The sequence below is a fragment of the Pristiophorus japonicus genome, chromosome 6 (genome assembly GCF_044704955.1).
Source record: "Pristiophorus japonicus isolate sPriJap1 chromosome 6, sPriJap1.hap1, whole genome shotgun sequence".
In the NCBI taxonomy this organism is placed as follows: domain Eukaryota; kingdom Metazoa; phylum Chordata; class Chondrichthyes; family Pristiophoridae; genus Pristiophorus; species Pristiophorus japonicus.
In genome coordinates, this window is record NC_091982.1 from 250,724,126 (window position 1) to 250,742,559 (window position 18,434).

The following is an 18,434-nucleotide window of genomic DNA, read 5'->3' on the forward strand; positions in this document are numbered from 1 at the left end:
GGTGTACATGCGCAGCTTGTCATTAACAGGGCTCAGCCTGGGCCTCACAGTCTTAGTATCCCACAGCTTATTAAATGCCCTCTCGTTCATGATCAATTGACTCGCCCCTGTGTCCAGTTCCATCGATATCGGTATCCCGTTAAACTTCACATTAATCGAAATTGGTTTACTCTTGGTTATGAAAGAGTACAGTCCATACACTTCCTCCTCTGTCATCTCGAATTGCGTATCCGGATCCGCGCTGGTCTGACTCTCATCCTCCACGTGGTGTGTTGCAGCTCGCTTGCTCATCTGTGGACACGTCCGCTGGAGATGCCCTACTCTCAGAGAGCCATTGGAACTATATTGCTTAAATCGGCACTGCTGGTGCCGATGATTTGCCCCACAACGCCAACACAGAGAAGTCGGATATATTCCCGCTGGCGGACTTTGGGCAGCCATAGGTTTCGCAAACGCAGCCGGACAGGCCCTGCCATGTGCCGCTCTGCCGAACGCCAAATCATTCGTGAACGCAGCCGATCGGCCCTGCCATGTGCCACTCTGCCGAACGCCGAATCAATCGCATTTACAGTACTTGCCGAGGTTCGATTCTTCACCGATATTTGCTTTAAACTCTTGTTCGTCGTCATACATGATTGAGCAATCTGGATGGCCCTTTTTAAATCCAACTCCTCCACCACCAGAAGTTTGCGCTGGATCACCTCGTGGTTGGAACCGATAACAAAGAAGTCCCGCAGCATGTCTGCCAGCACTGTCCCGAACTTGCACAGTCCCGCTAGACGTCTCAGGTCAGCAACGAATTCCCCCGCACTCTGGCCCTCCGATCGAACGTGTGTATAAAACTTGTATCACGAGATGATGATGCCGTCATCTGGCTTGAGGTGCTCCCATACCAATGTACACAACTCCTCGTATGTTTTCTCTGTTGGATCACTAGGCATGAGTAGATTCTTTATCAGACCGTAGATCTTTGAACCGCACACAGTGAGGAACACGGCCCGGCGCCGATCTGCATCGTCGACCCCCTTCATTTTGTTGGCCACGAAGTACTGGTTCAAATGGCTCACAAAGTCTGCCGAATCTTCTCCCTCCACGAATCGCTCTAAAAATCCAATCGTGCTCATTTTGCAAACAAAGGTTCTTGTATTCTTGTCGCCAAATGTTATGTATGCAATAAAGGTTCAAACTGAGTACTGTTTAACTGAACAAGGTACAACCTTGTTTCTGTTTTATTACGGCCCAAAGTGCCTGACTCTCAAAATGGCTGGCCTTTTATACCCAGAGCAGCACCATGTGCATGCTGCTCAGTGGCCTCCAACAATGACACCATCTGGTGGCTACAAACAGCATGTACACACATGACATCTATGATGCTCCTTAAAATCTGGCTCTTTGATCAAGCTTTTAGTCACCCCTCTAATATTCCCCTCTTTGGCTTTGTGTCAACTTGTGTCTGATTACACTCCTGTGAGGAGCCCTGAGATGTTTTTACTGCGTTAAAGGCGCTATATAAATTCAAGTTGTTGTTATATACCTGTAGATAGTCCCATCTCAGTCACGTGAGACCGACTCAGGTTCATCCAGGTTTTACCCTTTGACACTCGGATTAGCATTGTGCCTTGCCTCTGAACAGCTCCAGGCCCTTGTGTCTTGGTGACCAGAACTGGACACCATGCTCAAGCTGAGTCTGACCAGAACTGGACACAGTGCTCAAGGTGGGACTGACCAGAATTAGACACCGTGCTCAAGGTGGGTCTGACCAGAACTGCACACAGTGCTCAAGGTGGGTCTGACCAGAACTGGACACAGTGCTCAAGGTGAGTCTGACCAGAACTGGAAACAGTGCTCAAGGTGGGTCTGACCAGAACTGCACATAGTGCTCAAGGTGAGTCTGACCAGAACTGGACACAGTGCTTAAGGTGGGACTGACCAGAACTGGACATAGTGCTCAAGGTGGGACTGACCAGAACTGGACATAGTGCTCAAGGTGGGACTGACCAGAACTGGACACAGTTCTTAAGGTGAGTCTGACCAGAATTGGACACACTGCTCAAGGTGGGACAGACCAGAACTGGACACAATGCTCAAGGTGGGACAGACCAGAACTGGACACAGTGCTCAAGGTGGGTCTGACCAGAACAGGACACAGTGCTCAAGGTGAGTCTGACCAGAACTGGACACAGTACTCAAGGTGGGTCTGACCAGAACTGGACACCGTGCTCAAGGTGGGACAGACCAGAACTGGACACCGTGCTCAAGGTGGGACTAAATAGATCTGGACACAGTGCTCAAGGTGAATCTGACCAGAACTGGACACAGTGCTTGAGGTGTTTGTTCAGCACATTCTAAGATCCCAAAGGCAAATGAAGAAAGCTAAAAACCAATTAATCACAATAAACCTTCAAGGGCAGAGGTCAAACAAACCAACAGCTCATCAGTTAAGTGTCTAAGTTGCAATAATGCACGTCTGCTGTACATGTTACATCCTGTAAACTTCTGTTTTAAGGCAGGTATAGTTGCTGATAATTCCTGTTGTCGACACTCTTCTTCTTAGGCGGTTCCTCGGACTGAGGATGACTTGCTTCCATGCCAAAAAGGGATGAGTTCAATGAGTTCATAGATGTTTCAATGAAGGACCTAATATTCCAGGTCCTGAACTGCATATTGAAGGGTGGAAGATGCCTGCGTGTGGATTTTTTTAACATGTGGTGGCCGTTGCACACCAGTCACCACGCGGGCTTGACAGAGCTGGGTCTTGGTCCAGTGGCAAGGATTAACCAAGATGACTGGAGACCAGCTCTGTTGCACAGGCCTAGTGCGCACACATATCGCAATGTGGGCTGATCTGTGCTGCCCCTGGGCCCCGAACTCACGTCTCTCCTGGGCCCCAATCGCATCGCTCTGCAATCTCTCGCCACTCCTTCGCCCCGACCTCGCCGCTCCTGCTGTACCTGCCCACGCTCCAATCATCGACCTGGGTTATTGTGACGACCGACCTGGGTTATCATCACAAACAGCAAGGTAATAATTACTAGAGGAATATTACTTGAAGCGTGCAAGTCTAGGTGGGGTAGAGGAACAAAGGGATCTTGGAGTACAGATACACAAATCACTAAAAGTTGCGACACAGATTAGCAATGCCATTAAAAAAAAAAGCACTAGGGTTTATTTCGAGAGGGATATAACTGAAAAGTGAGTGTCGACACTCACACTGTTACTGGCACCAGTCCAGGTGGGTAAAGACTATTTGTTAAGCTCTGTGTCTAAGGAACGTTATTTACCCTCAGTGGAAGCACCCTAGAATTCTTACTTTGAGCCTTGTGTAGTATGTCATTGGCTGTAAAGCGCTTTGACTCGTCTGGTGGTTGTGAAAGGCGCTATATAAATGTAAGTCTTCCTTTTTCTTTCTTGTAAATTTATTTTCTTGTTTTGATTGTATCGGCCGAGTGCCTCCTACAGGGACAAAAAAACTCCACAAATCAGGCAAAGGAACGGGGTGGGGAATGGGAGAGGGTAGAAGTTGGTGATTGGAGATGGAAGAAGGATAGGGAATGGAATGGGGGGGGGGGGGATGCGATAGGAGAGAGACAAGGTACAGAATGGGGGACGGGAGGGATGGGATAGGAGAGAGATAGGGGATGAACTGGGTGAGGGGAGGGATGGGATGGGATAGGAAAGAGATAGGGGATGGAATGGGGGAGAGAGGAGGGATGGAATGAGGCTTGGGTCAACCTTGCCGCCAAGCTGTGCGGCCGTGCAGCAACCTGGAAGTCCCACACAGGCCGCTCACCGGCTTTTAACTGGAAGAAACTGCGCATGCGCGGATATATAAATGGGTCGCGTGGCCAATTAAAGGGTCCGCACACAAAAAAGAAAAATTACAGGGAACATTGGGAGGGATGAGAAAGGACAGACACAGAGGGTTAAAATCAAATTCTGAGGTCTGTTTTGGCAATATCGTAAACATTCTGGAACCTCAATAAAAGGAAGACTTGCGTTTCTATAGCACCTTTCACAACCTCAGGATGTCCCAAAGTGCTTTACAACCAATGAAGTACTTTTTGAAGCAAAATTAAAATACTGCGGATACTAGAAATCTAAAATAAAAACAGAAAATACTGGAAACACTCAGCGGGTCAGGTAGCATCTGAGAAAAACAGAGTTAATGTTTTGGGTCGATGACCTATCGTTAGAATTCATTACTGCAGTGCGTTTCCGACATTACAGTTCTGACAAAGGGACATCAACCCAAAACGTTAACCCTGTTTCTCTCTCCACAGATGCTGCCTGACCTGCTGAGTATTTCCAGCACTTTCAGTTAGGAAACGCGACAGCCAATTTGTGCACAGCAAGCTGCCACAAACAGCAATAAAAGAGCTTTTGGCCTCCTTGTGTGCTGTAAACCTCCACGGTACCAGGAGCTAAGGCCAACGTTCTCTGCTTTCAGCGTTCTACAGAGTGAAGACAGGTGCGAACATTTATCATTTATTTTATTTTGTCACTTTCAAATTATTTGACTGCCTGAATTTTTCTGATTATAAAACAAGTTAATTTTTGACCCATAAAGCAGGGATTTGTTTGCAGTTGATTTGTCCTGATCTTCGACCCCAAATCAGGGAAAACTATAAAACCCTGCAAGTCGAAAGATGATTTGAGTGGCGGTAAATGCTGTGGTCGGAGAGTTGTATCCTCGATCAGGGCACCCTCTGGTGGTTGCCATCCAGCACTGCAGAAATGGTTTCTCCATTAAAAATTGGTGAGGCTGTTTACACTTATCCTGAAAACAGCTGCGGCATAGCGACAGGTTTCAGCCCACCTCACAGGGGAGAGCAGGTACCGAGCACAGGACGCGGATAAAGAATTAGGTGAGGCGATCAAAGATGTGGCTGAACGGCAGCAAGGAGAAGTGGTTCAGGGAGAGTGATGAAGAATGTCTGGGCAAGGTCGGAGGGGTGTCCTGTGAAGGATGACAGTGTCGGAGAGGGACAGAGTGAGAATGACAGAGAGGGACAGAGTGAAAGTGACGGTGAGCGACAGAGTGAGAGTGAGGAAGAGGGACAGAGTGAGACTGAGGAAGAGGGACAGAGTGAAGTTACTGAACTAAAATCTAAATAAACGGCATTAAGAGACCTTTAACAACATGTTTTATGGATATATTTCAGCAAGACACTGAATCGAAAGAAAGGAGTAAAAGGGAAGAAAGTGAGCGAGTACGGCAAAAGCCTGTGCATTGCTCATGATGGAAATCCCAGCTGGCGAAATTTCAGACCATTTGCACATCATGGCGATGTTCCTGTGCAATCCAGATGTTGCCAATTACTAGATTGTAAGTGGTTGGAATCTGGGATTTCTCTGTATCTCACCACAGTCTGCACATGTTGACCAGGAATTCCTGCTGTGGATTGAATTATCCTCGAGTTATCCAGTGCTGGCCAAAATACAAATTAAATTTTACTATCTGACAGCTGGTCCCTCTCTCAACTCTAGCCTCCAACCTCACTGTCCATCAGAACCTTCCCCTCTTTTTCTCGGGTTTGTGCTTTCTACAATACTCTTTGCCCCTCACATCTTTCCTCTCTTGTTCCTTTTCTTTGTATTCATTCACGAGATGTGGGCGTCGCTGGTAAGGCCAGCATTTATTGCCAATTTACCCTTTTACACTCCAGACATTCTTTCTATGCACTCATCCCATTCCACATTCCCAGGGTTGACGTCAAGCTCAGCGGGTGGTATCCTCACCTCTGAGTCAGAAGGTTGTGGGTTCATAGTCCCACTCCAGAGACTTGAAACATAATCGAATCTGACACTTCAGTACAGTACTAAGGAAGTGCTGCACTGTCGAAGGTGCCGTCTTTCGGATGAGGCGTGAAACCAAGGCCCTGTCTATTCTCTCACGACACTATTTTAAGAAAGAGCAGTGGAGTTCTGCCTGGTGTCCTGGCCAATATTTAACCCTCAACCATCAACACTAAAACAGATAATCTTGATCGCATTGCTGTTTGTGGGATCTTGCTGTGCGCAAATTGGTTGCCTCATTTCCTACATTACAACAGTGAATTGGCTGAGAAGCGCTTTGTGATGTCCTGAGGTCATAAAAGGCGCTGTAGAAATGCAAGTTATTTATTTTTATAACAGCACAAGCAGGTTCAGGCCCAAACCTCCGAGGAAAATGCCACTCATTGAAAAGATAAGAAAGACTTGCATTTATATGGCCCCTTTCATGACCTCAGGACGTCCCAAAGTGCTTTATAGCCAATGAAGTACTTCTGAAGAGTAGTCACTGTTGTAATGTAGGAAACGTGGCAGCCAATTTGTGCACAGCAAGATCTCACAAACAGCAATATGTTAATGACCAAATAATCGTTTTTTGTGATGCTGATTAAGGGATAATTATTGGCCAGGACACCGGGGATAACTCCCTTGCTCTTCTTCGAAATAGTGCCATTGAATCTTTTACATCCACCTGAGAGCGCAGAGGGGCCTCAGTTTAACCTCATTCAACAGTGCAGCACTCCCTCAGTACTGCCCCTCCGACAGTGCATCGCTTCCTCAGTACTGCCTGTCCGGCAGTACAGCGCTCCCTCTGTACTGCCCCTCAGACAGTGCAGCACTCCCTCAGTAATGACCCTCACACAGTGCAGCGCTCTCTCAGTACTGCCCCTCCTACAGTACAGCACTCCCTCAGTACTGTCCCTCTGACAGTGCAGCACTCCCTCAGTACTGCCCCTCCAACAGTGCGGTGCTCCCTCAATACTGGCCCTCAGACAGTGCAGCGCTCTCTCAGTGCTGCCCCTTCGACAGTGTTGCGCACCCTCAGTACTGCCCCTCAGACAGTGCAGTGCTCTTTCAGTACTGCCACTCCGACAGTGCGGCACTCTCTCAGTGCTGCCCCTCCAACAGTGCAGTGCTCTCACAGTACTGCCCCTTCTACAGTACAGCGCTCCCTCAGTACTGCCCCTCAGACAATGCAGTGCTCTCTCACTACTGCCCCTCCTACAGTACAGAGCTCCCTCAGTACTGCCCCTCAGACAATGAAGTGCTCCCTCAGTACTGCCCCTCCAACAGTACAGTGCTCCCTCAGTACTGTCTCTCTGACAGTGCAGCGCTCCCTTAGTACTGCCCCTCCGTTAGTGCAGCACTCCTTCAGTACTGCCCTTCCGACAGTGCAGCACTTCCTCAGTACTGATCCTCTGATAGTGCTGTGCTCTCTCAGTACTGCCACTCCGATAGTGCGGCACTCGCAGTACTGCCCCTCTGACAGTGCTGCGCTCTCTCAGTACTGCCCCCCGACAGTGCGGCGCTCCCTCAGTACTGCCCCTCCGATTGTGCTGCGCTCTCTCAGTACTGCCCCTCCGACAGTGCGGCGCTCCCTCAGTACTGTCCCTCCGACAGTGCAGCGCTATCAATACTGCCCCTCCGATTGTGCTGCGCTCCTTCAGTACTACCCCTCCGACAGTGCAGTGGTCTCTCAGTACTGGCCCTCCGATAGTGCTGCACTCTCTCAGTACAGCTCTGGAGTGTCTGCCTAGATTTCTGTGCTCATTTTGAATAAATCCCACCTCAAGGGTTGCCAATCCAATCTGCTCCCACAGGCCATGCCACCACTGCACTCGGACCCAATGGAGTCTGCTGCCCCTGGACAGGCCAGGTAGTTTGCTTTGAGAAATGAAGAGAGAAAATGCATTCCCAAAGCCTGATTCCAGAGGTTGGCGAAAGCAGAGCTGGAACTCAGTGATTGAGGCACAGGAGGCCCTGTCCCCTCCTGGGAAACTGAGTCTCACCCACGAAGCAATTTTCATAGAATCGTAGAAATCTACTGCACAGAAAGAGGCCATTCGGCCCATCGTGTCCGTGCCAGCCAACAAAGAGCTATCCAGCCTTTTCCGACTTTCCAGCTCTTGGTCCGTAGCCCTCTCGTTTACGGCACTTCATGTGCATATCCAAGTACTCTTTAAATGTGATGAGAGGTTCTGCCTCTCCCACTCTTTCAGGTAGTTTTCCTGCAGCCCACTCACTCACACGTGTGGTGTCCTCCGCTGCTATGGTAACTTGGAACCGAGAGCTGGTCAGGTTCAAGCCCAGGTACTCACTATTACTTGCTGGGTGTCGAATGCAATGCTTCATGTGAATAACGTTTCTTCCCCTGCAGTCACTTTCCACTCGGGTTGCCAACTCTGGGTTGACATATTCCTGGAGGTGTCTTCAGGTGATCTCCTGCCTCCAACCGCCAACTGGTCAAACAGCCTTCTCTTTCCATCTCCAATTATTTTTTATAACGAATCGACTATAATCGTTGAAAGAAAGTGAAGACCACGCACAATTCGTTTTAACAGCCCTCTGAATTTTCACCTCGGATTTTGGTGGCAGTAGAGTCCAGGAGATTAACCCTTGATTCTGGGAGACTCCAGGACAGACCAGAAGGGTTGGCAACCTGTACCTTTCTGATCAGGGCCATCAGCTGACAATAAAAAAGGTGTGGGTGTTTTCAATGGTGGGGGCATAGTGGTTCTGTTACTGCATTGTAATAGCGGACTGGATTAATGAATCGGAGACATGCATTCAAATCCCACCACGGCAGCTGGGCAATTTAAATTCAGTTAATTAAATAAATCTGGAATAAAAAGGTAGTGTCAGTAATGATGACCATGAAACTACCGGAGTGTCGTACAAAAACCAACTGGTTCACTAATGTCCTTTAGAGAAGGAAATCTGCCGTCCTTACCTGGTCTGATCTATATGTGACTCCAGACCCACAGTAATGTGGTTGACAATTAACTGCCCTATGAAATGGCGAGTCGCCACCACTTTCTCCAGGGCAATCACGGGATGGGCAAAAAAGGCCAGCCTTGCCAGCGACGCCCACATCCTGTGAATTAATTTTTTTAAAGCTGTAGATGGGCTGTGCCTCTGGCGCTGCACCATTAGGGCCTGGGCTTTCCCCCCCCAGCCCCGGATGCAGAGCGGGCAGGATAGCTGGGGGTTGCCTCCCGGGCCTGTGGAGCAGTTTCAAACGGCAGCCTTCCCCTCAGAGGCAGGCTGGCTATCATGGGAACTCCGCTCTCCCCCTCCCTCCTCACTCTCCCTATCTCTTCCCCCCCTCCCCTCGCTCTTGCCATTCGCCCTCTCTATCTCTCTTCCCCTCCCCCTCTCTCTCTCCTCTCTTCCCTCCCTCCCTCCCTCTCGCCCCTCTCCCTCTCCCTCTCTCGCCCCTCTTCCTCCCTCTCTCTCGCCCCTCTCCCTCGCTCTCTCCCCTCCCCTCTCTCTTCCCTCCCCCTCTCTTGCCCTTCTCCCTCCCTCTGGGGACCTAAGGCGTTTTCCCGCCTCCGCGCCGCGTGCCGGCGGATCCTCCAATCACAGCCCGACGTTTGCCGCGCTCGCGCTCGCGCTCAGCCGGTTGGGGTTTGACGGCAGAACGCCCAGCAAGCCGGCCGGGGACACAGCAGGCGGAGCTGCATATGGAGACCCGGGGAGCAGCGCCGCCAATTCACAGCAGCAAAGCACGGCAATCGGTGACTGAGGGAAAAGATGGTGAGTGAAGCGCTGACCAGGAGGTGAGAGAGAACTCCGTCTCGGAGACCGAATCCCGGGACACCGACACTCACGAGACCGAATGTCGGGAGAACTTTATCTACAGAGTAAAACATGCAGATTGCCATGAGAAGGATAGTCTTCTCTTTTCCCGTCTATTTGCAGTTTTTTCCCCCACTGATGTTGACCCAGAGGCAATGCTTACACGGCGTGGGCAGCAGAGAGTTATGAGCTTGTGGTTTAATAGCAAATAAAACCAGTTGTTGTTGTTGTATAACAGACGCACAAGGACAGGTGGATTCCTAACCAGAGAGGTCGGTGGCTCAATCTCGGGCCCATTCTGGCTTTGTACCCCTTCATTTTTGTCTACAAAACTGCTCACTATTCCAGGATCATTCTGGAATGCAGAAATAACCCCTGGCTACTATTCTCTATTGCTAACCGTCTCCTTCAACCCCTCTCCTCTGTCTCCTCCACACTTACCTCCAACAACAGGCGTGAGGACTTCTTTGTATCAAAGACTGAGACCATTCGATCAGCTGCCTCTGCAAGTTCCTTCCTTCACCTAGCCCACAGAGGCAAACTTCATCTGAGGCTCTCACCTGCCCTAGCCCTAAACTCACATATTTCTCTTTGATCTCCGCTCTTGATCTCTCCAAGCTCATCTTGTCCATGATACCACTTTCTGCTCCCTTGACCCTATTCCCACTAAACTGCTGACCACTCAACTTCCTTTTTTGGCTCCCATGTTAGCCAACATTGTTAACAGTTCTCTCTGCTCAGGAATTTCCCCGCTCCTTCAAACCTGTTGTTATCACCCCTCTCCTCAAAAAAACAACCTGTGACCTCACTTCGCTTGCTAGCAATTGCCCCATCTCCAACCTCCCTTTCCTGTCCAAAGTATTCAATGTGTTTTGCCTCCCAAATCTGTGACCATCTTTCCCTGAATTCATAGAAACATAGAAAATAGGTGCAGGAGTAGGCCATTCGGCCCTTGTAGCCTGCACCGCCATTCAATGAGTTCATGGCTGAACATGTAACTTCAGTACCCCATTCCTGATTTCTCGCCATACCCCTTGATCCCCCTAGTAGTAAGGACTTCATCCAACTCCTTTTTGAATATATTTAGTGAATTGGCCTCAACAACTTTCTGTGGTAGAGAATTCCACAGGTTCACCACTCTCTGGGTGAAGAAGTTTCTCCTCATCTCGGTCCTAAATGGCTTACCCCTTATCCTTAGACTGTGACCCCTGGTTCTGGACTTCCCCAACATTGGGAACATTCTTCCTGCATTTAACCTGTCTGAACCCATCAGAATTTTAAACGTTTCTATGAGGTCCCCTCTCATTCTTCTGAACTCCAGTGAATACAAGCCCAGTTGATCCAGTCTTTCTTGATAGGTCAGTCCGGCCATCCCGGGAATCAGTCTGGTGAACCTTCACTGCACTCCCTCAATAGCAAGAATGTCCTTCCTCAAGTTAGGAGACCAAAACTGCACACAATACTCCAGGTGTGGCCTCACCAAGGCCCTGTACAACTGTAGCAACACCTCTGTACAGGGGCAGGGAGGTGTTGCTACAGTTGTACAGGGCATTGGTGAGGCCACACCTGGAGTATTGTGTACAGCTTTGGTCTCCTAACTTGAGGAAGGACATTCTTGCTATTGAGGGAGTGCAGCGAAGATTCACCAGACTGATTCCTGGGATGGCGGGACTGACCTATCAAGAAAGACTGGATCAACTGGGCTTGTATTCACAGGAGTTCAGAAGAATGAGAGGGGACCTCATGGAAACGTTTAAAATTCTGACGGGTTTAGACCGGTTAGATGCAGGAAGAATGTTCCCAATGTTGGGGAAGTCCAGAACCAGGGGTCACAGTCTGAGGATAAGGGGTAAGCCATTTAGGACCAAGATGAGGAGAAACTTCTTCACCCAGAGAGTGGTGAACCTGTGGAATTCTCTACCACAGAAAGTAGTTGAGGCCAATTCACTAAATATATTCAAAAGGGAGTTAGATGAAGTCCTTACTACTCGGGGGATCAAGGGTTATGGCGAGAAAGCAGGAAGGGGGTACTGAAGTTTCATGTTCAGCCATGAACTCATTGAATGGCGGTGCAGGCTAGAAGGGCTGAATGGCCTGCTCCTGCACCTATTTTCTATGTTTCTATGTACTCAAATTCAATGTTTGAATCCCATCAATCTGGTTTTCGCCCCTGCCACAATGCCGAAACATAGAAAATAGGTGCAGGAGTAGGCCATTCGGCCCTTCGAGCCTGCACCGCCATTCAATGAGTTCATGGCTGAACATGCAACTTCAGTACCCCATTTCTGCTTTCTCGCCAAATGGCTCTCATCAAAGTCACAATGACATCCTTTGTGACTGTGACAAAGGTAAACTATCTCTCCTCCCCCTTCTGGACCTGTCTGCAGCCTTTGACACAGTTGACCACTCCATTCTCCTCCAATGCCTCTCCACCATCATCCAGTTGGGTGGGACTGCACTCGCCTGGTTCCATTCTTAGCTATCTAATCATAGCTAGAAAATCTCCTGCAATGGCTTCTCTTCCTGCTCCCGCATCATTATCTCTGGTGTCCACCAAGGATCTATCCTTGCCCCCTCCTATTTCTCATTTATATGCTGCCCCTTGGCAATATCATCCGAAAACAGTCAGTTTCCACATGTACACTGACAACACCCAGCTCTATCTCTCCATCACTTCTCTCCACTCCTGCTTGTTATCTCACTTGTCAGATTGCTTGTCCGACATCCAGTACCGATGAGCAGAAATTTTCTCCAATTAATTATTGGGAAGACCGAAGCCGTTGTCTTTCGTCCTCACCAGAAACTGCGTTCCCTAATCACTGACTCCATCCCTCTCCCTAGCATCAATCTGAAGGTGAACAAGACTGTTCGCAACCTAGGTGTCATATTTGACTCTGAAATGAGTTTCTGGCCACATATCCGTGGCATAACTAAAACCGCTTTTTTCCACCTCCATAACATTGCCTGCCTCCACCCCTGCCTCAGCTCTTCTGCTGCTAAAACCCTTATTCATCCCTTTGTTACATCTAGACTTGACTACTCCAACTCACTCCTAGCTGGCCTCCCACATTCTACACTACGTAAACTTGAGGTCATCCAAAACTCAGCAGCCTGTGTCCTAACTCGCACCAAATCGTGATCATCCATCACTCTTGTGCTTTCTGACCTACATTGGCTCCTGGTTAAAATACCACCTCGATTTCAAAATTCTCATCCTTGTTTACAAATCACTCCATGGCCTTGCCCTTCCCTATCTCTGTAATTTTTTTCAGCCTCACAACCCCACAAGATATCTGCGCTTCTCAAATTCTGCCCTCTTAAACATCCCTCATTATAACTGCTCAATCATTGGTGGCCGTGCCTTCAGCTTTTTGGGCCCTAAGCTCTGGAACTCCCTCCCTAAACCTCTCTACCTGTCTTTCCTCCTTTAAGACGCTCCTTAAAACTTACCTCTTTAACCAAGCTTTTTGGTCATCTGACTTAATTTCTTCTTTTGTGGCTCGGTGTCAAATTTATCTATTTTGTCTTGTTAACACTGCTGTGAAGTGCTATATAAATAACATTTATTATTATTATCCTTCTCATATTTAACCCATATTCCAGGGTGATATAGAAATGTTTAACATTCTGAAAGATAGAATGGAGTAGATAGAAACATAGAAAATAGGTGCAGAAGTAGGCCATTCGGCCCTTCGAGCCTGCACCACCATTCAATAAGATCATGACTGATCATTCACCTCTGCCCCTTTCCTGCTTTCTCTCCATACCCCTTGATCCCTTTAGTCGTAAGGGCCACCTCTAACTCCCTCTTGAATATATCCAATGAACTGGCATCAACAACTCTCTGTGGTAGGGAATTCCACAGGTTAACAACTCTGATTGAAGAAGTTTCTCCTCATCTCAATCCTAAATGGCTTACCCCTTATCCTTAGACTGTGTCCCCTGGTTCTGGACTTCCCCAACATCGGGAACATTCTTCCTGCATTTAAACTGTCCAGTCCCGTCAAAATTTTATATGTTTCTATGAGATCCCTTCTCATCCTTCTAAACTCCAGTGAATAAAGGCCCAGTTGATCCAGTCTCTCATATGTCAGTCCGGCCATCCCGGAAATCAGTCTGGTGAACCTTCACTGCACTCCCTCAATAGCAAGAACATCCTTCCTCAGATTAGGAGACTAAAACTGAACATAATATTCCAGGTGAGGCCTCACCAAGGCCCTGTACAACTGCAGTAAGACCTCCCTGCTCCTATACTCAAAACCCCTAGCTATGAAGGCCAACATACCATTTGGCTTCACCGCCTGCTGTACCTGCATGCCAACTTTCAATGACTGATGTACCATGACACCCAGGTCTCATTGCACCTCCCCTTTTCCTAATCTGCCGCCATACAGATAATATTCTGCCTTCGTGTTTTTGCCTCCAAGGTGGATAACCTCACATTTATCCACATTATACTGCATCGGCCATGCATTTGCCCACTCACCTAACTTGTCCAAGTCACCCTGCAGCCTCTTAGTGTCCCCCTCACATCTCACACCGCCACCCACTGCAAACTTGGAGATATTACACTCAATTCCTTCATCTAAATCATTAATGTATATTGTAAATAGATAGGGTCCCAGCACTGAGCCCTGCGGCACCCCACTAGTCACTGCCTGCCATTCTGAAAAGGACCTGTTACTCCTGATTCCCTGCTTCCTGTCTGCCAACCAGTTCTCTATCTGCGTCAGTACATTACCCCCAATACCATGTGCTTTAATTTTGCACACCAATTTCTTGTGTGGGACCTTGTCAAAAGCCTTTTGAAAGTCCAAATACACCACATCCACTGGTTCTCCCTTGTCCACTCTACTAGTTACATCCTCAAAAAATTCCAGAAGATTTGTCAAGCATAAATCCATGTTGACTTGGACCGATGTTGTCACTGCTTTCCAAATGCGCTGTTCTTTAATAATTGATTCCAACATTTTCCCCACTACTGATGTCAGGCTAACCGGTCTATAATTACCCGCTTTCTCTCTCCCTTTTTTTAAAAAGTGGTGTTAAATTAGCTACCCTCTAGTCCATAGGAACTGATCCAGAGTCGATAGACTGTTGGAAAATGATCACCAATGCATCCACTATTTCTAGGGCCACTTAGTCTGCATCCCAGAGTACTTAACGATCAGGCCCCGGGGATTTATCGGCCTTCAATCCCATCAATTTCCCTAACACAATTTCCCGCCTAATAAGGATATCCTTCAGTTCTTCCTTCTCACTAGACCCTTGGTCCCCTAGTACTTCCGGAAGGTTATTTGCATCTTCCTTCATGAAGACAGAACCAAAGTATTTGTTCAACTGGTCCGCCATTTCTTTGTTCCCCCATTATAAATTCACCTGAATCTGACTGCAAGGGACCTATGTTGGTCTTCACTAATCTTTTTCTCTTCACATATCTATAGAAGCTTTTGCAGTCAGTTTTTATGTTCCCGACAAGCTTCCTCTCATACTCTATTTCCCCCCCCTCCTAATTAAACCCTTTGGCCTCCTCTGCTGAATTCTAAATTTCTCCCAGTCCTCAGGTTTTCTGCTTTTTCTGGCCAATTTATATTCCTCTTCCTTGGATTTAACACTCCTTAATTTCCCTTGTTAACCATGGTAGAAGCAGGCTGTTTCCAGTGGTTGAGGGGTCAAGACGAAGAGCCATAGATACAAGATTAAATGTAAGAGACTTGGAACAGAGGGCAGGAGAAACTTATTCACACAGAGAGCTGTGAAGCTGTCGGACTGAGGTAGAAAGATCCGTGGTGACAATTAATGTTTCTCATCATTTTATTTTGGGCCACGCAGCCCATTCAAAAGTCCGTTCATGCAGTTTTTTAAATTTAAAAGCTGACGCCTGGAGTAAAGGGAACATTGGTGACAAGTGGTCCTCATGTTTTTATCCGAGACATGCCTCAGCCCAGTCATTTGCTCCAAATGTTGAAGCAATGGTTCAAGCTCAGAGGTGCCAGATATCGGGAGCAGCAATAGCAATGAATAAAATCTAAATGGCAGTAAGTACCAATATGGCTTATCTTCATCTATTTCTATTTAATATCATGCTGATTGCGACCGAGGTCAGTTGCCAGACCCACCGTAGAAATGGAGTTTGACATCCCAGTGGGTCGCACTCTTGTCTCAGAGTTACAAGGTCGTGGATTTAAACCTGACTTGAGCACAAAAATTTAGGCTGATACTCCAGTGTAGTACTGAGGGAGTGCTGCATTGTCAGAGGATGAGTACTGTGCTAGAGGCTTTCTGGGATGATTCCCACTGAGATTACGCTGCTTTGCTCCATTGGGGTGAGCTGATCCAGGAATCCCACTGAAAACTGGAGCTGGGGAAATGCCTGTGCGTTCCCTGTCACGGGAAACACCTCCCTGCTTCTCATAAAGCATCGCCAAATACAACTTTATTATTGTTTTTTATTTGTGTCTTTCTTCTGTTAGACCCCAGCGGGCTGTGGGTGCTGAGTCGTTGAGTATATTGAAGACTGACATTGCTAGATTTTTGGGCACTAAGGGAATCAGGGATATGGGGATCGGACCGGAAAGTTTTGAGGTCAAAGTTCAGCCATGATCTTTAAGTATTGAATGACTCCACGAGGCTAAGTACGGTGAGCTAGTTTAGGCATGACCTTACTCCAGTTTATTTATTCTCAAAATGAGGATTCAACATGGCTGCTAACATTATATACACGGCTTGCACGTGTCTGCTAATGACCATTAGGACTCCGACAGTTGCGCCCTCCAGTAGGAGGTAAAACTCAGTTGACATACATAACAATCTTACTGAATGGCGGAGCAGGCTTGAGGGGTTGAATGGCCAACTCCTGCTCCTAATTCTTATGTTCTTATATGGATTTTAAAAAAGTGCTCCTTTGATCTTTTCAGTTCCAGCACCTTCATTATTTTTATTACATTTAACATACATAACATTCCCCCCCAAAGTCCTTGGCACAGGTTGTATTTACAAGTTGAGACGGTCCGGGGCCTTCCGTTCCCTGGTTGATCCTCTTAGTTCGAACCCAAGCTTGGGTGAGTTAGTAGGACCAATGCTGCATTGCAGAGCAGTCGGTCTGACAGGACTGTCGGGGATTGGTAGGTTCATCTTCATGAATGACATAAGGGTCAACTGATGGTTGGATGTGTGTTGGTTGGTCGATGATGATGTCATCAATTTGTTCTGGGTTGTCTGTGAATCGCAGTTTGGTTTGGTCGATGTGCCTCTTGCACATTTGATCATTTAACAGTTTGACTACAAAACACCCTGTTCCCCTCCTTGACCAAAACCGTGCCAGCAACCCACTTTGGACCATGACCATAATTCAGGACAAACACAGGGTCATGAACAGCGATGTCACATGATACTGCCGCGCGATCGTGGTACTATTGCTGCCATTGCCTTCTGGTTTCGACATGATCATTGAGATCCGGGTGTACAAGGGAGAACCTGGTTTTGAGGCCTCTGCATTAACAGCTCGGCAGGGGGGGGCCTGGTGAGCAAGTGGGGTCTTGTCCGGTAACTGAGCAGAATGCAGGACAAGCGGGTCTGTAGGGAGCCATGAGTCACACGCTTTAGGCTCTGCTTAATGGTTTGGACAGCCCGCTCCGCTTGTCCGTTAGACGTGGGTTTGAAAGGGGCAGACCTGACATGCTTGATGCCATTACGGGTCATAAATCGTGGAACTCCGAACTGTTGAAACACGGTCCATTGTCGCTGACAAGGACTTCAGGCAGGCCATGGATGGCAAACATGGCCCGGAGGCTTTCAATAGTGGCTGTGAATGTGCTGGATGACATGATTACGCATTTAATCCATTTGGAGTAAACGACCACTACCACTAAAACATTTTGCTGGGAAAGGGGCCGGCAATGTCTATGCGGATCCTTGACCACGGTTTGGATGACCATGACCAAGACTCAGCGGAGCCTCCATAGGTGCGTTACTCAGTTGCATGCAAGTTTTGTACTGATGCACGCATGACTCCAAGTCCGAGTCAATGCCGGGCCATCAAACATGAGACCTGGCAATGACCTTCATCATGACAATGCCTGGGTGGGTACTGTGTAAATCTCGCACAAAAGTTTCCCTGCCTTTTTTTGGCATAACAACATGATTACCCTATAACAGACAATCAGACTGAATAGACAATTCATCTTTGCGGCAGCTATAAGGCTTAATTTCATCCTGCATTTCCCTGGGAATAGCAGACCAATTTTCATTTAGGACACTCCTTTTTACGCTTGACAGTACAGGATCCTGGCTGGTCCAAGTCCTAATTTGGCAAGCCATGACCGGTGACCCCTCGTTCTCAAAGGCATCCATGACCAGCAGCAAGTCTGCGGGCTGCGGCATTTCCACCCCGGTTGTGGGCAATGGTAGCCGGCTAAGCGCATCAGCACAGTTTTCAGTACCTGGTCTGTGGCGGATGACATAATCATAAGTGGATAATGTCAGTGCCCATCTTTGGATGCGGGATGTGGCATTGGTGTTTATACCTTTGCTCTCAGAAAACAATGAAATGAGCAGCTTGTGGTCTGTTTCAAGCTCAAACCGAAGCCCAAACGGATATTGGTGCATTTTCCTACCCCCATAAACGCATGCTAAAGCCTCTTTCTGTACCATACTATAGGCTCTTTCAGCCTTAGACAGACTTCTGGACGCGCATGCAACTGGTTGGAGTTTGCCTGATACATTGGCTTGCTGGAGCACAGAACCGACCCCATATGATGAGGCGTCGCAGGCCAGCACTAACTGCTTACATGGGTCATAGTGTACCAGTAATTTATTGGAACATAGCAGGTTCCTGGCCTTCTCAAAGGCTCTGTCTTGAGATT

General features: G+C 48.0%; 1 protein-coding gene across 2 annotated transcripts in view; it reads left to right on the forward strand.

Moving 5' to 3' along the window:
* Positions 1-9,403: 9,403 nt before the first annotated feature.
* p3h2 (prolyl 3-hydroxylase 2) overlaps positions 9,404-18,434 on the forward strand; it is a 303,175-nt gene continuing 294,144 nt past the window's right edge. Inside the window, exon 1 of one of the 2 annotated variants that reach the window (XM_070883825.1) lies at positions 9,404-9,551. Coding sequence is in view for 1 of the 2 variants with exons in the window: in XM_070883824.1 (XP_070739925.1) it covers positions 9,526-9,528 (3 nt within the window). In the remaining variant the exon portion in view is untranslated. The remainder of the gene's footprint in view (positions 9,552-18,434) is intronic. The other variant, XM_070883824.1, reaches the window with a different exon arrangement.